Source organism: Carcharhinus amblyrhynchos, chromosome 7, assembly GCF_965287045.1.
Source record: "Carcharhinus amblyrhynchos chromosome 7, sCarAmb.v2.hapA, whole genome shotgun sequence".
NCBI lineage: Eukaryota > Metazoa > Chordata > Chondrichthyes > Carcharhiniformes > Carcharhinidae > Carcharhinus > Carcharhinus amblyrhynchos.
Window position 1 is genome coordinate 95,982,061 of NC_137330.1, and position 22,310 is coordinate 96,004,370.

At 40.9% G+C, this 22,310-nt stretch overlaps 1 protein-coding gene across 1 annotated transcript in view; it reads right to left on the reverse strand.

Moving 5' to 3' along the window:
* Positions 1–22,310, reverse strand: part of sim1a (SIM bHLH transcription factor 1a) — an 83,600-nt gene that overhangs the window by 54,612 nt on the left and 6,678 nt on the right. The window contains exons 2-8 of the mRNA XM_080192819.1: positions 16,516–16,598; positions 15,037–15,126; positions 13,059–13,167; positions 12,815–12,900; positions 10,685–10,884; positions 9,400–9,506; positions 8,728–8,875 (exon numbers count right to left, since the gene is read on the reverse strand). Of these exons, the coding sequence (XP_080048945.1) occupies positions 8,728–8,875; positions 9,400–9,506; positions 10,685–10,884; positions 12,815–12,900; positions 13,059–13,167; positions 15,037–15,126; positions 16,516–16,598 (823 nt within the window). The remainder of the gene's footprint in view (positions 1–8,727; positions 8,876–9,399; positions 9,507–10,684; positions 10,885–12,814; positions 12,901–13,058; positions 13,168–15,036; positions 15,127–16,515; positions 16,599–22,310) is intronic.

Sequence of the window (22,310 nt, forward strand, 5' to 3'; positions counted from 1 at the left end):
TTACACAGCAAATATTTCAGATCTGGATGCACTGCTTAGAAGTGTGGGAGAGGCAAGTTTAACTGAAGCATTCAAGGGGGCATTAGATGATTATTTGAATGGAAACAATGTGCAGGGGTTCAGAGAAAAGGAAGGAGAATGGCACTAAGTCATCATGCACATTAGGAGAGCCACTGCATACATGATGGGCCAAATAGTCTCCTTCTGCATGTAACAATGATTCTGTGAATTCAACACTGTAAAAAGCTACAGTTGTCCCAGGCAACTGTTTAAAAATGCTGCAGATCTCAAATCAATTTTTACAGTACTGTGTAAAGTATTGGTCATCTTATTTAGGGAAGGATTTAATTGTGCTGGAAAAAAACAAAAATAAATTAAAAATAGGTTGTCCAATTCTCTTTTGAAAAAGTGTCAGTTGAATCTGCGTCCATCACACTCTCAGGTGGAGCATTCCTCATCTAAACCACTCACAATATAACAAGGTTTGTTCTCTCATGTCGCCTTGAACTGTCATCCTCTGGTTCTTGACCCTTTTGCCAAAACTAACAGTTTCTCTCCACCTATTCTATCCAGATCACTTGTGATTTTAAATGCCTCTTTTAAAATCTTCTCTTCATTCTCTCTTCTTCAAGTACAGCAGCTCCAGCTTCACCAATCTATCCAAGAAGCTGAAATTCCTCGTCATGAAATCATTCTTGTGAATTTTTTCTGCACGTTCTCTAATGTCTCCACATCCTTCCTAAAGAGTGGGGCACCATACTCCAATTGAGGCCAAACCCAGTTTTAATCTAGGTTCATCATAACTTAATTACTTTTATACTCTCTGTCCCTATTTATAAAGCCCAGACTCCTGCATATTTTATTAAGCACTTTCTCACCCTGCCCTGCCACCTTCAATGATTTGTGTACATATACCCCAGGTCCCCTGCTTCCCTTTAGAATTGCACCCTTTGTTTTATATTACCTGTCCTCATTCTTTCTGCAAAATAAATCACATCACATTTCTCTGCATTAATTTTCAGCTGGCCTTCCCATTCCATTGTCTTAAGATTCATTGCTATCCTCTTCACAGTTCACAATATTCACAATATTCACAATACTGTTTTGTGCCATCTGCAAACTTTGAAATTTTGCCCTCCACACCAGAGTCTATTTCATGAATATAGATCACAACCAATATTTTGAGAGTCAGGAATTATTTTCCATTGTCAATCTTGTTAGTTACCAATATGCCTTTGCAAAACATGATTTAAGATGTGCAGCATTTTTAAGCAGTGACCAGTACAACTGCACCTTTTTACAGTGTTGAATTCACAGATTCACTGTTACAGTGCAGAAGGAGGCCATTTGGCCCATCATGTCTGCACTGGGTCTCCTAATGAGCATGATAGCTTAGTGTCATTCCCCTGCCTCTCCCCCACACCCCTGCACATTGTTTCCATTCAAATAATTATTTAATGCCTTCTTGAATGCCTCGATTGAACCTGCCTCTCTCACACTTCTAGGCAGTGCATTCTAGACCTGAGCTATTTGCCATTTGAAAAATTTTGATCTTACATCACATGTATTCCTTTTGCAAATCACTTTAAATCTGTGCATTCTTAGTCTTGATCCTTTTACGATGGGAACAGTTTCTCTCTATCTGCTCTGTCCAGCCCCTTATAATTTGGAACATCTCTACCAACTCCTTCTTAGCCTTCTAAGGAGCTACAGTCCCAACCACTCAGCACAGTGGCGCACTGGTTAGCATTGCTATCTCACACGCCAGGAATCTGGGTTCAATTCCAGCCTCGGGTCGCTGCCTGTGTGAACTGTGCATGTTCTTTCCATGTCTGCGTGGGCTTCCTCCGGGTGATCTGGTTTCCTCCCACAGTTCAAAGACTGGTGGGTTATATTGATTGGTCATGTTAAATAGCCCCTTAGAGTCAGGGACATTAGCAGGGTAAATATGTGTGGTTATGGAGATCAGGCCTGAGTGGGATTGTTGTTGGTGCAAGTTTGATGGGCCAAATGGTCTCCTTCTGCACTGTCGGGATTCTATGATTCTCTCCAAACTATCCTCATAATTTAAGTTTTTTCATCCTTAGAGGCAAACATCTAAAGCTCTTCTGCACTCTCCCCAATGCATTCACATCCTTACAGTGTAGTATGCAAAACTGTACACAATACCAAGATCTAACCAGTGGCTGGTATAAGTTCAGCATAACCTCCTTACTCTTGTGCTCTACACCCCTATGAAAAATGCCCAGGATACTGTATGTTTTATTACCTGCTCTCTCCACCTGTTCAGCCACCTTTACAGACTTATGCACATATACACCCAGGTTCCTCTGCTCCTGTGCGCCATTTAGACTTGTACCTCTCATTTTGTCTCTCCAAGTTCTTCCTCCCAAAATTGATCACTCCAGACTTACCTACATTGAACTTCATCTGCCACCTACTTGCCCATTTCACCAACTTCTAATGATCATTAAAAGCACTTGCATTCGGTAACCATGTACTCCGCATCAATCTTTTCACTGCATGCGGCCAAAGACGTTCTTATGGGCACTGACCTTCAAACTTTTTCATGGGAAATCACATGCAATTGCTCTTTCAAAAATTGACCTCCAAACAACAGTCTGAGCCCACCAAGGAGAAATATTGCAAAAATAATTGTTTGTATCAAATGTGCTATACTGATAAATTAACAAATATCAACAAGCACAGAAAGATTCTGGACACTGGAAAGAAATTTGTGATCCTTGCAATCATCTTTCTGATGCATCAATGTCAAGAGCCCCACTTTGAAAACCCATGACATCGCTGACATGCACTAAGGCTACTTTTGCAACACTTTGTCTGCAGGGTCAGCCAGCAATGTTTTCTTTTACTATGTTGCAAGGCCAGGACAAATGGTGTAAAGCACCATCATCACTGATGATAGATATGATTAAGCATGGAAGTGATGCTTAAGTGATGTCGAGTTTGGATTGTGTTGAAGCATGTTTCAATCAATTGTTTGCATTCACTTGCTTTGATATGCTGCACAGTTCCCAGAGATCCCTTCTTGAAAAATATTGAAGTGACGATACTGAGAAACACTTGTCAAAGATTTCCTATACTTTTCAATGAAGCTAAAGCAATTGCATCATAACTGTGATTCACAGATAGAACGTATTCCCTATTGAAACTGCTATGATAGACCCAAAAACACAACAAATTGGAACTAAATCTAACAATTCCTCATGGACTTCATGGTGCACATCCATCCACATGAGTATACAAGTTCCGAATTCAACACATTTCAAAGTATTACTCTATGCATATATACAAAAAAGCTTTGCAAACAGCTAAAAAGAAAGCCAGTCATCTTCTGAGGCTGCTTGTTCTACAAGGAAACAACCACCAACTAACTTGCCTCAGGATTGTGTCTTTGTGGCCTTAAATGGGCAGGTTAATTTAAATTCAGAGGTACATTATCAGCAGAAGAATACATCGTGTATTATGTGGTAGAATACTTGCTGTGGTTGACATGCTAACTGTTTCAAAACAATAGATTAACCTGGAGTCCTCAGGATTTCCAAATAATGGTTACAAATGCAACAATAACTAACAACCATGCTGGATCCTCCCAATTCGTAGGGATGTTTATAAATAGCTGTTTGGTAGTACAGGACTTGAGTATTGCTGCAAAAGAGACATGCTGTCAAAGTATTTTGTCTTACACTCATCAGGAAAGATTTCCTATTGTAAAGAGAACAACAATTTATACTGTGTGAAGGAGAGTGCTGATGTTTGCCAAGTAGACTCTGATCGGTAGAGACATTGTGATGGAGAATGCACCAGGGAACAGTTAACTACCAAGCTTTTGTTTACATTAAAACCAAGCAGATCAGTTCTGATTGATAAGGATTGCCATGGGCCATGATCCAAGGAATGGCTGTTTAGTCAAAAAAGGTCCAAAATGTCAACAAGCCCCTTCTGTATGCAAAGGACAGGACCCTGTGAGCAAATATATGTAACTTTTGGTTGATGCATATGAGCCACACCGTGGGCCTGACTGATAATCTTAAATTGGTTGTCAGTGTAATTCTTAGCACAATCAGGGTTGCGAAACAAGGGCCGTCCAATTGCAGAATCACATCTAATGTCAGGCACTGTGGGCTGGATTTTTCAGCCATGCTCACCGTAAGACTGGAAAATCCCATCTAATGTCAATGGATCTTTGGATGGTCCTGCCCCACCTGCCATGATTCCAGTGACATACAGGATGGGAAAATTCCTGCCTATGTTTTGAGTTTTAAAATCATGGACTGGTTGGGTACGGTCAGCACTTTGCCTGTTGCAAATAGCCAAAGGGACATGATGTTTGGTACAATCTGCCAAAGGTTAGGATGCACAGCATCAGACTGGCACTGAAGTTCAGATACCACTTTACTCACTTGTGATAGGCATGTCATCTTTTTGGCATGACAGCAGCTTTCTGTTAGTGGAGAATACCACTTGTGTTATATTAGCAGTGTTAAACAGCTAGCTTCATTTGTTACTCCAATTTTTGCACTTATCTGTCTGACTATCTGAGGTAGACTCACTTTACAGGAATGAGAGTGGTTGCCTATTCATGATTTTGCATGAATACAGTGAGTAGAGATATAATCAGGGTGACCATTATCTGACAGGATGGCTTTAATGTGTCCTGTTTCGGCACCTAGCTTGCACAGTGATCAAATGACATGGGCCCTTCTTACGAGGCTGTTGATAAGGCCAACCATATAGCACATAGGATTGTGAATGACCACATGTACATTGATTAGTGAAGGTGAACTTCCTTGCTCAGAACTGGTTGTAGCAATCTGCCCAACTGTTTGCTCAATACGGTTGTGCAGAACCAGTTGTAGATAAGACAAGGTGTACAGAGACATCACTTTTGTTTGTCTTGGGCAGAAAATACATATGCATCCACAAGTTGTCCAATAGACATTTCTGGAACTTGATTTTGAGCAGATCTGTCCACTCGTTCTATGTGGTGAGTCCCATGGATATGAATTTGGACCTGTCATTAAGAATGGCATGCATTTTGTTGATATAATCACTCTTGTTAGAGATGACCATTCCAGTCTCTTTGTTGGGTTTATAAATACGTATGTATGGGTTGGCCGTGAGAACTCACAAGGTCTCCAAGGCATTTGCATTGCATGTGGATGCCACCACCCTATGTTATCTAAGACACATTCTGCACGTCATGAAATGGCCAAGTGATGAGACAAATTGTTGCAACCAGTTATGAGCAATGAAGGATTCCTTCATTTTTGTGAAGACCACACAGGACTCGCATGTCAACATCAATGCGACGTCCACCAGCTTGTTCAACATTGCTAGATTATTGTGCAATTGAGTTCATTTTTAATGAAACCATTATGCTTAAATAGATGGTGCTGCCAAATGATCCCCTCTAGGCCAAGATGCTGCAAACATCTTTGTTGCTTTCCAGTGGGAATGTGACTTCAGTGGAATTACACATATCCTACTACCCCTTGCTTATTTCCAATAGGTAGATAATATATTTGCTATATTTGAATCCGCAACTGCATGTAAGAATTTCATACATACATAACAGGCTCAATCCTGCACCAGAAATTCGCTTTCTAAATGGAACAATCAAATAATTTCCCTTTACTTGATGTGATAGTTGAGAAATCTGGCAAAGGGTTTTCTGTTACAAGTCTACTGCAAGTCTGCCTTCACTGGTCAGATTGCCAGAGGTCCATGGGAATCAGGGGTACAGTAGTGAGTGTAGTGGCCATCACTAAGGAGAAGGTTCTGGGGAAACTGAAAGGTGTGAAAGTGGATAAATCACTTGGATCAAATGGACTAACCCCAGGGTTCTGAAAGAGATAGCTGGGGAAATTGTGGAGGCATTGGTGGTGATCTTTGAGGAATCACTGAAGGCAGGACAGTTCCGGAGGATTGGAAAGTAGCTAATGTAACACCGCTGTTTCAGAAGGCAGGGAAGCAACAGACAGGAAATTATAAGCCGGTTAGCCTGACTTTGGCAAGACTTTAGAGTCCATTATTAAAGGTGAGATCGCGGAGTATTTGGAAAAATATGACAAAATGGTACTGAGCTAGCACGGCTTCATCAAGGGGAGATCATGTCTGACAAATCTGTTCTTTGAGTTCTTTGAGGAGGTAACAAAGAAGTTAGATAAAGAAGAACCAGTGGATGTGATTTAGATTTCGAGAAGGCCTTTGACAAGGTGCTGCATAGGAGACTGTTAAATAAGTTAAGAGCCCATGGTGTTAAGAATAAGGTCCTGGCATGGATAGAGGATTGGTTGACTGGCAGAAAGCAGCAGAATGGGGATAAAGGGGTCTTTTTCAGGATAGCAGCTGGTGACTACTGATGTGCCTCAGGGATCAGTGCTGGGACCACAACTTTTCACACTTTAACAATTTGGAAAAAGGAACTGAAGGCACTGTTGCTAAGTTTGAAAATGATGCAAAGATATACAGTGGTTCATGTAATATAGAGGAAGCAAGGGGGTTGCAAAAGGACTTGGACAGGCTAGGAGGGTGGGCAAAGAAGTGGCAGATGGAATACAATGTGGCAAAGTGTGAGGTTATGCATTTTGGAAGGAGGAATGGAGGCATAGACTATTTTCTAAATGGAGAAGTGCTTAGGAAATCAGAAAGGGACTTAGAGGAGTCCTTGTTCAAGAAACTCTTAAGGTTAATGTACAGGTTCAGTCAGCAATAGAAAGGCAAACGCAATGTTAGTGCTTATGTCGAGAGGGCTAGATCACAAGAGCAGGGATGCCCTTCTAAGGCTGTATAAGACTCTGGTCAGACCCCATTTAGAGTATTGTGAGCGGTTTTGGACCCTGTATCTTAGGAAGGATATGCTGGCCTTGGAAAGGGTCCAGAGGGGGTTCATAAGAATGATCCCTGGAATGAAGAGCTTGTCGTATGAGGAACAGTTGAGGACTCTGGGTCTGTACTCATTGGAATTCAGAAGGATGAGGAGGATCTTATTAAAACTTACAGGATACTGTGGGGCCTGGATAGAGTGGATGTGCAGAGGATGTTTCCACTAGTAGGAAAAACTAGAACCAAAGGGCACAACCTTAGACTAAGGGGGCAATCCTTTAAAACAGGAATTTCTTCAGCCAGAGAGTGGTGAATCTGTGAAACTCTTTGCCACAGAAGGCTGTGGAGGTCAGGTCATTGAATGTCTTTAAGACAGAGACCGATAGGTTCTTGATTAATGAGGGGATCAGGGGTTTTGGGGAAAAGGCAAGTGATTGGGGATGAGAAAGGTATCAGGCATGACTGAATGGCAGAGCAGAGACAATGGGCCAACTGGCCTACATCTTACGGTCTTATGGTCTCTTATGGTCAATATATACATTGGGATTCCTATAGCGCCTATGCCGTATGATTGGCTTTATCAGCAACTTCGTAAATTGGGCCCAGGCCACTTGCTCGCCAAACAAGCTTGATGCTGATATAGGGTGTACCAAAGACATCCTGCAGGATAATGGCTGCTCTGATCAGATCTGCACTTGCTGTATATTGCACAAACTATGAACAAGCCTAAATCTGTCACTTTCAGTCCTGAAAAATGGGCAGTCTACCTCAAATTACCATGGAAAGATAAGGTGGCTCAAAGATTTGAGCAACAGGTGAAGCTAGCTTTTTCATGCCGCCAAGATGCAGCAACCACACAAGTGGTATTTGTCACTGACAGGATGCTACCATCAAGTCAAAAAGGATTTCTGCCTATCACTCAAAGAATAACATGGCATATGAATTTCAATGCAATATCAGATATGTAGGCCATATGCCATTCATATCAAAAAACACATCCTGTTACCAACTGACCAATCGCAACCTGCCTTTATCTGCAAAGCTCAAAATATATTGTACAACATCAAATGTGATTCCACAATTGGACAGCATTTGTTAAAAGAAATTGGGCTAAGAATTAAACTGACAAGCATTTTAAGATTATCAGTTGGGCTGACAATGTGTCAACATACATGTGCTAGAAGCAACATATATTCACATACAGGGCTCTATCCTTTAAAGGCATTGCACACATTGCACATTTTACAACTGAACAATAGCTTGGGCAAAAGCCATTCCCTGGATCATTCCCAATGACAATGTTTTGACCATGATGTGGAGATGCTGATGTTGGACTGGGGTAAACACAACATGAAGTCTCACAACACTAGATTAAAGTCCATCCTGTTGGACTTTAACCTGTGTTGTGAGACTTCTTCCAATGTTTTGACCAATCAGAGCCAACCAACCAGGTTTGAACTTAAATAAAGATTGGCAGTTAATTGTTCCCTGATGCACTCTCCATGGCAATGCCTCTACCAATCAGAGTCCACATGCCATTGAGTTAACATTCTCTTTTCATACAATATAAATCGTTGTTCCTTTTACAACTGGTATTCTTGTGAATTTGCCCTTGTACTGCAAGATGAAAAGCTTCGACAGCATATTTCCTTTTTCAGCAATACATCCAGGATATTAATAGCTCCAGCCTGCCCAACATATATTCCATCATATTTTGTGTTTGCTTAGGGAATGTAGCTTAACTCTGCACAATCATCCTGCCAACATCCTATCACATTTGTCCAGTTTAGGCCCTGTGCAAAGTACATTTTGTTCTGGTGATGCAGCACTTGCATTATTGCGTTCAAACAAATAATGAAGAGGTAAAAGGTTACTTACGTGAGGACATAGTTGACACTAACGATGCAGTGGGGCCGGGAGGACCTGCTATTGTGGACTATTGTTGCGTAGCTCTGAACCCACACCCAACCTCCGTGCTTTGCAAGAAAGCGGTAATATTTTGTTGTTACCTGTCCTTTGACCAGCACTGTGCACAGAAAGGAAAGTTAATCAATACTTCAGCCAGGTAATTACTCTTTATTCTCAATTCACTCTTTGCAAAAATAAACAGCTTGCAATATTGGAACACAGCACACCTCCTGTTCTATTGCTAAAATGTAGCACTGAAGATTGCAAACGTGGCCTGTAATTGATTTATAATTCTTCCAAGCTTTACTCTTGAAAGATCAAGATCATATTTTGATTCATGAAGCAAAATACTTTGGTATCCTGGCCAGACTATTCAGGTCCAATTTGTTTATTCTGCCCTGAGGCTCATTTTCTTTCAGCTTCCAAAAGACTGGCCGATTTTGGCACTCATCATTGCCAGCACATTAGTGGAACATATTTTTGCCTTTGCAATACGCAGAATTGCTATAACCTCAGGTAACCAATTGCTATGCTAAAAGGAAAAGAAGTGAAGTTCCACAACTATGACTTAACAAGGCAGTCCTTGTGCTCACAAATTAATCAGTAATGAATTAATCCTCTCAGAAATGAAAAAATACTCACACAAATGATGGGCACAGCGCAAGTGAAATGTATCACACCCATGCACATGATGATAAAGAGTTTTTTCTATTAAATCCTGAGGTTCGTAGCCTGTCAGTTCAGCTACCCTGCAAGCAGAAAACAAAAAAAAAATGCAAAAGCCGATATAAATAAGCATATTCCATCAAGGTGGGCTGCAATGGTTCAAGAAGGCAGCACACCTACTCAAGGGCAATTAGAAATGGACAGCAAATAATCACCTTGCCAGTGATGCTCACATCCCAGAAATTAATTTTTTTAATTGTTAAACGCTTATCCCCTTGTATACTTTATTTGACTGCACTACAAACTTAGCTCCATCAGCAATGAAGATAAAATACACTTCACCTTGAATTCATCAGTTCAATATAATGTTTAACGATTGGATCCATTGTTGGTCTACTCAACAAAAGACATAGATATATTACAAAAACTCATTTTTAATTCTTAATACTAACAGACCTATGGTAAAATGGTTGCTCCAGTATAAATATCATCTAATTCCAAGAAGGATATTTTCTCAAGAATGGAGGTTTAAGCTGTTGGATATTCCTAAGTATTTTTTGGTAACTTGCACTAACATTAACCTGCGATGAGATGTATATCAGATGCCATTCGCAAGTGCTCAGAAGAGACGCTTATTTTCAATTTGTTACTGCAACGACTTGAATGTATGTGGAAGCTTCTACATAACCAATGGATCACTGTGCACTTGGTACCACAACCGCAAAATCATTTCAAGCAACTTTGCATTTGCAACGTATCAAAGTGAATGAAAATTTATTGTTGACCTTCATCCAACCCAGTGATGGGCAACCTGCAGCCTGGGGGCCACATGCAGCCCACATGCAGGATTGCAACACTCCACTGGGTTTCCATTCACATAGCTTTTTTCCCTGCCGGTATGACTGAAGTGATAGATATGCAAAGCAAGGACAGGAAAATAGATGTGCATTCTCAATACACACAAGACTGATTGTGAGTGTTGCGTGCTTCCTCCCTCTGCATCCAATCAAGCATAAATATTTATTTTGTTTTCACCACTTGTAGGTGATGACAGTTCTAATATATGAATAAGTCAGCATTTTCTATTACTTGTTATGAAACATGTGTACTAAAGTATTCAGTCTTATTTAAGGATCATAGTTAGTGAACATGCCCGATTTCAATCTTGAGGCTCACTGAGATGTAGAAGGGCCACTCACTAGCCTAGATTGCCCATCACTGATCTAAACTCAAAGGTTACTTGACAATATCATGATCTTACCTGGAGTCAAGAAATATAAGTTTCATGTCAAGGCTAGCTCGGAACATAAACATATTGCTGTGCAGTTTGATTTCTGTCACAGCACTCGGGGGCAGCGAATGGCCAACTGCCACCAATCCAACATTCTGGTAACAACCATCGAAAGGAGACATGTCAAGGCTGTACTGGCGAATCTTTAGGTAGCCACTGCAGTGGATAACCTACAAGAGACAGATGCATTGTATTTTTACAGTGTGGTTTGCCAATGCAATGGTAAAAGACAAATCATCCCACCATTGAATTCTTGGCTGATCACTTGGTAAATTAATGACTTTAGTCTGTGAGCTACATTTTGCGGAAGTCAAAGTCTCATGTCTGCCTCCTTAGTTGCAACACAATTTGATTTGATTTGATTTATTATTGTCATATGTATTAGTATACAGTGTAAAGTATTGCTTCTTGCATGCTATACAGACAAAGCATACCATTCATAGGGAAGGAAAAGAGAGAGTACAGCATGTGAATTAAAGCTGTTTATAAGAGTTAGAGTTTTAAAAGTATAGATCGAGAGTAAAAGATAAAATTAGAAGGTATGCTGGGCACAGCTTGCAACTATGACTGGTTAAATATAGGAGTTATGTTAATTGTTGACTGTTCTTCGAGTTTCATGAACCAGTTAAGTTTTGAATTTGCAATAGATTCTGACATCCTCAGATAATCAAGCCAGTGACCTTATATAGCAGAAAGAAATTCTGTGGTATATCGTTGCTCCCTTGATTAACCCCTCCTCCAATTCTTTCACAACTATCAATCTATGCCATCTTCTTCCAGTCAGGACTGCTACTCTTTAAGCTTCTCTGCGGCTTCTAACATGTATGCAGTTCAGAGACATGAGATATACTTTCATCAAGAAAATAAACATTGTGTCATTTCTGTTCCCAGTGAGACACCAATACCTGTCAATCTGACTAAGATTTGACAAAACCACCAGAAATATTGCTTAGTGGATTAGAGCTCTGGACTCCACTGAGATTCACATGTACAACAAGAAGCTATAAAGCATATGATTTCACTGCTATGAAGCTACATCTTATTAGCGAGGCTGCTGACTAATCCACAATCATCTTTGTTGTGAGCTCCTTTAGATACACAGTATACCAGATTACTTTTCTATAAATTTCTTTTTTTGACTTTGACAGTGTGGAAGATATCAATTTATGTGAAATCCTCCAATGTGTAACTCGAAGTGACTGAATGCATGGTGTATGGTAGCATTGCAGTTATGGACTGGCAACATGGAGACTGTGAATTCAAATCCCACTATGATAAGTTGTTCGATAAATGTGGCAGCACTAGAAAAAAGAAAATCACCATAAAAGCTACCACGTTGTCACTAAAATCCCAACTGGTTCATGAATATCCTTCAAGGAAAGGAACCTGCTCATTCCATTTGGTTTGGCCTATATGTGACTCAAGTATCACACTGTGCTGGTTCACTCAATGGCCTTGGGCAACTCCAAAGATGTGAATTGGCTGTGCTAAATTGCTCCTTAGTGTCCAAAGATGTGTAGTATAGGCAGATTAGCCATGGTTATGGGGATAGGGCAGGTTGGTGGACCTGCGTAAGATACTTTTTCAGAGAGTCAATGTCGACTTGATGGACTAAATGGCCTCCTTCGGCTCTGTAAGGATTCTATTGGAATTCATAATTGGTAATAAATGCTGCATTCTAGCATCACCCACATTCCAAACACAATTATAGAAAAGACTTCCCCAAATAGAGAAAACCCAGCCACATCACTATAATTGTTTGCTTAGATATACATTCCATTATATGTAAACATAACCTTCAATCACATGGGCCTTTTGGCATCAAAGAAAAAAGTGTTTTAAAAATGTGGTTGATGTTAAATTAATGGATACAAGTTTAACCAAAATAATCTTTCCCTAAGGAGTGATGTAAATTAATTTCCCATATGCACCCACAAATGTTAACGGTATTACAATATTGGACACAAAATAAAACATAATTTTCAAAATAATGTTCAAGTGCATTTTTTTAAATTGTTTGAAATTGCTACCTACATAAAACAGGCAAAAGAAAACAGGAACAGACCTGATTTGATTGCGCATCAAATGAGTAGAACTCACCTTGTAACCACCACAGGTTAAACCTGCGTTCCTCTTTGCCAAGACACATTTCATCCTCACGAAAAAAGACCGTTCAATTTCATACTCTGTTAAAACACACCACAAGGGTTTACATTGGTATTGATGTAGCAGGGTGGTGAGGCTTGGGCAGGGAAAAACAGGTTGGTAATAGGGGGAAATACATGCCCTCAATAATGAAAAACATAAGTACAAGTGAGAATGGATGAGAACAAATTCAGTGTACCTTGAACAAAGTGAGAGTGGTAGGGCTGATGAGCTGTTAGAACTGCAGTCATTTCGTCATGGTCAGCTGGATGGATGTACTCATAAATACTGTTCCCAGTCAGCTCTACCTGTTAACATCATGAACACTTTTAAACTTTCCTTGAAAACAGTTCTGTAATGAAATAGATGTATCACACAGGTACTCATTCACGCATCATCATTTTGAGATATCTACCAAAAAGGAAACCATTTCCTTCTATACTGCATCTGGCAACTTTGAATACATTTAAAGAAATCATTTCAAATGTGCTTGTTTTGTATTTTTATGACTGTTTGCATACCATGAATATTAATTTATTGGGGCCTTCGAAAGATAAAGATCTACATTTTATTCAACACTGTTTTGCCAAGTTTTTAAAAGCCAAAAAATGAAAGAAATAAATCAGCAGAGAACTTCAAAAATGTAAGCAAAAAATTAAACAAAGGAAAATCTGTTTCTGTTTGTGCACTGTTACACTCCCCTCACAGTCTCACATGAAATTTGCATATTTCGTACATTTGTTACAATGCAGGCAAAAATTGCTGGTGCTTTTTTAATGCACATGCTGTGTGATTCACATATTAAAGGCATTTTCTATGTATAGTGATAATTCTTCTTCCAGGCACCGAGCATTACAAAATTCTATGAGTCTCTGGTATTCATCAACAATATATTACATACTTGCCACATTAACAAATTTGTTGCCTTGTTACTGATTTTCAGCAACATTATCTGAACAATGAATTGGGCACAATTGATGAGGGACTACTGCCTGATAGTTCCAGTCTTCTTAAAGCTGTGATAGTCTTTTTTTAAAGTAAGACTCCAACAGTAAATAAAAATTATAATTGCACAGCAAAAAATATGTGCCTATTTTTCCTAATCTACAGCTAGCTATTTTATTTTGACGTCGACCATTTAAAAATAATAGGGAGTCGTGTTACTGCTCCAGTTACATCACTGCAAAAAGATCATTATAAAGTGAACACTAAAGTGTGAAACAACTGACCATTTATTCTATGATCCATAAATATTTTGTTTGTATCCCCTGCATATTATACTATACAGGAAATTCATTTGTTTAGTAATGTATTTGTTGCTCTACAATAATTAAATAGCACCGAATCTTAAAAGACTGAAACTGGAATTCATTTGTGAGAACAGACTGGTGTATAATTATGCTGGAATAATATACTGTGCTTTGCAACTTACCAAAGTAATGTATAAGATTAAAGTCAACATTTCTGCAGCAGACTTTAAACATAACAATTTTAGAAAACACAGCTCATCACAGAATCGCCCGGCAGTAGATAGTCTGGTGTATATTAACGTGCATAACCATGTGCACAATCTGGAGTCCTAATGTTATCTCAGATTTGCTTAGATTTGCCCCCGCTCCCGATCCCTCTCCATTAAAAACGACAATAAAGGCAAGCAAAATGTGACAGTGAATTGTGTTCACTTCACAGTGACGCTTTAGACTCTGGGTATATTTTTAATGAGGGTTTTTTTCTCAGTCTTGTCTCACGTTTCATTATTATTTGATAAGCTACTAGTTCTGATTGTGACTAAAAGCAAAAGAAGCATCGAAATTGAGGGTATTTGAAAGCACAGCAAATGACAACGATCGGGGGTCTACCCTCACTGTATCAAATTCAAGCAGTATGCAATCTTATGAAATGATTTTGACTAATCTGAGCACACAATAGGAGTACGATGAATATGTTTCTTCTGAGAGGTCAATCATGATTGCAGGAGACAGTGAACGAATGTATCAGTCAATGTAGATCTTCATCGTGTTTGGACATACATACTAAATACCTAAACGCAAATATTCTTTGAAAATGCCTACTTAATTTGCAGATCGAACTGAGTAATGACAAATGGCTGTATACTTTAGAAATTCTAGCTACCTGCATATACATGGAGAAAGGGCAGGAGAGACTCGGTGTCCTACCTGTGACAGTCCCAAATGCACCGATGCGGTTTCAGAGATGTACATAATTTTCCCATCGGGGGCCACCACGAAGATAAAACCATCCAAGGTCTGCGATGTCCAGAAACAACAACAAAAAGGCGTCACAGGCTGAACGCGCGTCGGCTTCATCGAATAATTTGACAATACTCGAAGTGGATTGATTCGTACAAAAGGTTATTGAAATTTGTCTTCATTCTTTGCCTCTGTTTTACCGAGTCGGCGGCAGGAGGTTCTCCGGGATAGCGCCCCCCCCCCCCCCCCCCAATTTGTAATGGGAGATGGGGAGATGGGAGGGTGGGAGGTTAAGAGAAGTGTTTTAACCAAGCCGTAAGGTTTGAACGCTGGTGAACCTTGCTGGGGAAATGTTTAGGAAGGTTCTTTGGAACTCGACGCCAGATCTTTTTTAACCTCAAAACAGAAAACAGTGAAAAAGCCCATCTTGTAATCTGTATCATTTGTGTTCTAATCTGTTTACTTTCTTCACAATATAAAACAAACTATAAGTTTCCCATTCACATAATAAATATACAACGCTATATATTGTACACAAAAAAAAATACATGAAGTAGAGGGTAGCTGATAGAGATCTGGCTTTGACTTGTTTTTAAATGTGTTACTGTGTCGAAATGTTGTAATTTTCAACGGGTTTGTGTAATTCCAGACGCCATTGGGCTACACAGTAGTGGAAGGCAACAATTCTTATACTCCATGTGCTCTTCCGGTTCACTATCCCAAGGAGCCACACGCGCCTTTCTAACACCTGTGTACGTGGCAGTGGCTTTAGCACCTTGTTGCAAGTGGGAATCCAAGCAGAAAATAAATTGACGAGTTGGATTTTTTTTAAATGAAATTGTTACGGATTTTCGGCAACTGTGAATAGAAATTGGTGTTTATTTTAAGTAGGCCTTTGAGTCTTATATTTAGTATTCTTCACGTAAGTGAGGCCAGACGGAAACATAATTGATCAATCTGAATCAATAATGTTATCTTAAAATCAAATTTGCATAAAACATATTCCAATTATTAATAATAATTGATGATCGCGGTATCTCCCGCTTCCCCTCCCCCCACCCCCGCCTTGAGATTTACTTTTAGATCGTAAAGAGTAGTAATAAGCTAACTTGTCTTAAGACAATGTCAAGTGACCTCAAGAGTGTGTACCCGCCCCCGGGGACTGGTTGGAAACAGTACGCGATGCAGGGACCAAAGGACCTGCTTTCAAACAAGAAATTGACAAAAAGTGTAACTGAGCTGAGACATGTATACACAATACTGCCGCTAACTCGAGGCTTTTGCATACATTGAGGTGTGGCTCTGGTTTATAGGTGCATAAGGATTCCCACCTTCGGTCCTTATCCTGACGATATTTGTTTTTGCTGTCAAGAATTTAAAAACACACAAAAAGTTACCCGCAGATGCGATGCGATGGAAGTGCAAATTAATGTTCCCTCGATTTACCTGTAAAAGGTGAGATCCCAATTCTCGGCTGACATTGTCCATGTGACCAGTGCGACTGGTTTGGCCCCAGGCTTCTCCCAATCCTAGAATGTGCAAAAAAAGAAACACAGTGAGAAACGGCACAGGGACTGAATAATACCGGGTTTATAACAACGAGTCAGGAAGGGGTGAAAACCCTACATTGAACAACGAACGAAAATGTTACCGAAGATTAGATCTTTCTGTAATTATTTCCATTTTATTCCAGGTTTATAGGACATTTTTATGATGGTGATTCGGCGCGGGGCGGGGGGGGCGAAATGAGACGGAATGTTTTAATGCATATTTCGCAGTAATCGGTTAGTTTGAATTGAATGAATGTGGAAAAATGATTGTACAAATTGTTGAACTAAATATATAACTAGACCGAAGCAGTGATGCGTAATAATTCTGTGATGTGGCGTTAGCGTTCGAAATAATACAAGGCTAACCATAAATGTTTTTAATATTTAACATAACTATATAAAATAGGGATTAGTGGACATCTGAAATGTATGTCTAGAGCTCAGTGGTATTTGAATAAATATTTGCTGTATTTGTATTGACAGCGATTCATTTTATTATATTTCATTCATGTTTGATGTGGGTTAGCGAGGTCGAATCTGAAGCTGCCTGAGCAATGAGACACGTCGGAGGACAGGGGACAAATGCTCCCCTTCAAAAGGATCAGATCTCTCAAAATACATAACCACCATCGCTTATCGACACATATTCTAACAAAAGCTTGGGATTTCTTATTTAACGCGCACTTTGGGCTGTGCCCCTCAATTTCTCTGTGAGCTGCCTTGTCCACACTGTAGTATAACAGAGCACTGGAGAGACGAGGAGAGGGGAGTCACTTTGACAGACCCTACCGCCTTTTAAAAGACACTCAGATTAAATCAGGCGGCCACACGAGGCTGGCGAGGAGAGCTGAATTCACTCCATGTAGGAATGGTGTGCAAGTAGTGGTGTGGGGGGGTGGGGGAGATGGGGGAGAGCAGGGGTGGGTTGCAAGTGTCCAGTGCATGAACAGGTGTTAGCTTTTTCGTACACTCACTTTCTGGGCGCTTTCATACATTGAAATAGACCAGGGTGTGATAGGAGCGCGTCCATAGTTAGCTAAAAAAAATCATTTGGAATCCTTATTTTCTCCCACTCCCCCACAAAGAAAAACAATAATTAGGAGGGAGTCCACGGAAGACACTTCGGCATTGTGTAAGTGGAGTAATTCCAATGAAGCGCGGTGAATGAATTGATGTCACTTCAAACCCGGTTTATATTAACACAGCCGCGGTTTTATCAGACCGAGCTACAAGCGTATGAACAAAGTGCAGACATTTCTCTACCGCCCTGGGTTCATTTTAATCCAAATCGGCGCGGTCAAGAAAATTCAACCTATTATACAAAAAAAAAATGTAGAATGGAAAAGTTTGATCTGATATGTAGTGGGTTGGAGTTAAACGGGGAACGGTTTATTTTGCTCATTTTCTCCTTCGGGTACCAGAAGGTTTTGGCGAGCAGGGGTATCCATAAGTGTGGATGTGCCTGACAGGATCCTGCAGTGGTTTGCCGTGTGACTGAGCAGGAAGCTCTGCCGCTCTTGGCCAAGTGGAAGGATCCACAAGCTGGGAACCAAGCTGCTGGTGAGCCTCCTACTGCACGTACCTTCCATCGCCGCCCAGTCCTGTAGTGGGACTTGACTTTCTTGCCTTGGAGGCGGGGACGTTTTCCACTGCGCCACAAAGGCCCTCCTGGGACCATCATAATTACTCCATTTATTCTGAAAAAGTTTTCGTTTTGTGAATTTGTTTTGCACCCTCGGGTCAGAGATATGCCTTCTGACACATCACACGCCGAGTAAAAAGTCTCACAACAACAAGTACATAACACTCGCCTGCCACCGCTGGCAACATGAAGAGAAAGTAACGAACCAAACAACTGCTTCATCTCCCCAAACTCTTGCCGGGGTTTTCTTTTGTTGCAGATTCCTTCGGCATTTAACAAGATTGTTCCAGAGATTATTCTACTACGCTGCTATGATTATCCTCAACTCCTTTCCACTGAAACCTGACCGATAATGTCCATCACTTTTACCAGTAACAAAGCGTGGAGCAATGGGTGGATTTCCCTGCTGTAACAAATATACTTTCCCTCCCTGTTATCACGCGTCCCCCTTGTAAAAGTGGCTCAAGTCCCCAGTCCGCTGCCTCAACACCTCTTTTTTTCAAACGTCCATGACCTTCTTACCCTGCTGCCTGTTTATCGCTCCTCTGTACTCTTTTGCAAGAAAATCTCGGCGGCAGTGCCCATCCGCTGGCTGTGGTTGGATAGTTTGAAGATTATTCGGTGTAGAAGCTAAATGCAGACCTGGAAGTTATTGAATTACAAGAGAGATTGTGTTTGCAGTGTGAAGCTTAACAGTCGGTGGTTGGAAGACAAGATTCAGCCTTTCCTACCGAGATTACTCGGCTGGTGGAACGCAAATTGGACAGAAAGAGATTCCAGCAAATACTGGTGCTATTAACCTGACCACGAAACTGCATTACAGTCTGCAAAAAAAACACACACACTCCCATTCCCGCCCCAGACAAAAATGCCACCATTCTTATTAGCATCGTGCCCGTTCCAGCTGCATTATTTTGTCTATTCAGTATATTCTGATTTTAACAGCTCCCGTTGTGCTTGTTCGGAATGAGGACGGGATTGAGTGGCAGAGAGTACACAAGCGGCCCCTCAACAACTCACACTCCAGTGTGAGAAAACCAAGGGCCGTTGCACTCATGTGTGTGTGTGAGACCTCGCCGCTTGTTTCCGTCCAGTGTTCCGAGGAGGAAAGTGGGAATTCGTCGAAAACAACTGCATTTAAGCTTACACGCGCACCCCAAGCAACACTGACATTTTCAAATAAATTATATTTGGAAAGTCCCCCCCCCCCAATCACCCATCCGTACCTGAGAAAGTGCACCAGGTTTTCAAAGGTACAGCAGCCAGCCTGATTTGGGATCAAATTACGGGTGCGCTTTAACATATTGCTTACAGATGAGGAGGTGACCGATAATGTAATCCATGCGCGCAAAACACATTCTCAAAACCTAGTGTTTAAATACAATCATTCGCGTGAAACCTCTTTTGTTTAATATATATGTCCTCAATTGTAACCGTAAATAAAAAAACACAGTCCCGGGTTATTGAAGGTGGTGAGTCCGGTTCTGGTCCAAATCATCTTTAAAAAGTGTACCTCACGTTTCTGGATGTTGTTACTGGTTTGGCAGTGGAGACTCACTGCCCAGAAAGGGCGCCTCCAGCCACATGGACCCGGGTTATTTTCTCTTCTGACATTGCAGCGGCAGAAAGCAAACGCCGTGTGATAAGCATGTGTGTGTGTGTGTGTGTGTGTAATAAGCTCCCTTGTCCGAGGACATTGAAACGGCCGCTCGAAGGATTGTTACGAACAAGTAATCCAATGTAAATCATTTCCTAAACAGAACGAAATCCATTGAAATCGCTGGAGGAATTAGCCTTGAGACGCGGGACTAAAAATGTGATTTCTGCACTTGACCTACCGCCGTGACAGCGGCATCGCCATCAAGACTGAGAAATCTGCCTTTTTTTGTGTGTGTGAAGAGTTAGAATGGAAACACGGGTTTGGTTGGTGGTGGATGTGTGTGTGTGTGGGGGTGGGGGGGGCTGCTGTTGCTGAATGAAGAAACTCTTGTAAGTTGAAGAGGCCTGAGATGAAACAAGCTGCTTTTGTGAGTTGAAATATATAGCCGAAGCTTTCGGGAGCGAAAGATTTTCCCAGCCAGAAGAGGCTAGCAGCCACGCAGAGACACATATTGATAATCTCCTTTGGAAGGATTCCTCCACCTCCTTCAAATTAGCCTTTCCGTGCTAAAAGACTTGATTTAATATATAAAAAAAGGAGGAATGTTTTAACGTTATTGTTCAGGGGAAAGTGACATTAAGCCATAGGGAACTAACTGATGGCTAAAGTGGTTCGGGTTTCAAGGGAAGTCTCAACAGATACACATATACACACACATACACACACACAAGCGGGGGAGGAGACGTTGGGGACGGGGGCGGGGGTTGGGGAGATAGAGGGAGAAAAAAATAAAGTTTCTGAGAAATAAGTCGACGGCGGGATTGAGGCGATGATGGGACTATTTCCATGTAAATGTCCCCCTGACCCGGATTACCTCAATGGACTGGACGCCTGTGTTTTGTAATTTCCTGAAAATGAGATTTCGATTTATAAAACAAGAAACCAATTAGTAACCAAATGAAGCGAAGTAGATCCAGTAAAATTGACCAAATCCCTAAGGAGCCATTTAAGGCAGTTCTTGGCGAGTAAAGCGATGGTTCCTAATCAGCCCTGAGCTCGGTTCGCTCTGCAGCTGGGCTTTCTGCTATCCACAAAAAAGACAGGAAGCAATCGATCCAAGTTTCCCAGAATGAATCTCTAACTCCACACTATTTATATATATGTGGTATAATATACACATGATGTGGAGATGCCGGCGTTGGACTGGGATAAACACAGTAAGAAGTCTCAGACTTCTTACATAATATACACACTCACACATATACATATATAGTGTTATTTAAAGCAGGATTAAAAATTCAGTAACCATCCACAACCCTAAGAAATGTGCACAGAATGTGGATTCTGACAATCGAGAATGAGATTCCATTCAATTACACTTCCTGTGGTTGCTTTTCAGAATTCGGAATGAGACAATTAATAAAAGACAACTGGTTTTCAAAGTATATGTGTTGGTAATTGATTTGGGAAGTGTGCATGCGTGTATTCATTGTATTCTGTTTCAGGTTAGTCTGGTAGTGATTAATATTGGACATAAGAGACCCGCTAGGATCATGTTCTCTAAAGCAGTCCCCACCTTCTCCTTGCTCTTTATATCTAACTCCCCAGTCCCTGGATTGTTGGGAGTTCATTTGCGGGAGAAAATTCAATTCATTGTTACTGTTGCTCGCCACTTGAAGGGAGCTGAACAGTCCAGACATCGCCGATAAGTATCTAACCTGATTAACGGAGCCGGACCACGCCATTTCTTCAAGCCTATTTTGTTTCTTCAGTGCTTTAATTGCATATTATTTCGAGACGGGTAGCCCTGCGGTGCAAGCACCGTTGTCTATCTTATTTGAGAAAGCATATACGTAATTTGGTACAGGAATTGCAGTTTTTTTGTCCACTTATTTTTACAGAAAACAGCAAAGGCAGAACAATGCACACGATACAGTTTGAGCTCAGGAACAGCCCGGTTGAGATCAGCCAGCCTCAAAGATCCTCTGATCGCCACTTGGCCCATACCTGGGGACAGATCAAATGAGTGTAACAAATGGTATCGGTGAACGATATTGAAGCTTGTTGCTTCGGTGTCAGCGGTTTCACTCGTCTGCACAAATAAAATTCTAAACCTCAAATTTCTTGAATGTTCCCAATAGTGGGGGAATCCAGAACTCGGGGTCATACATTGAGGATAAGGGGGAAACATTTTAGAACTGAGGTCAGGAGAAATTTCTTCACCCAGAGGGTGGTGAATATGTGGAATTCACGACCACAGAAAGTAGTTGAGGCCAAAACGTTTTCTGATTTCGAGAAGAAATTAGATATAGCTCTTGGGGCGAAAGGGATCAAAGGATATTGGGTGGAAGGGGGGATCAGGATATTAAATTCGATAATCAGCCATGATCAAAATGAATGGTGGCGCAAGCTGGAAGAGTCGAATGGCCTCCTTTTGCTTCTAGTTTCT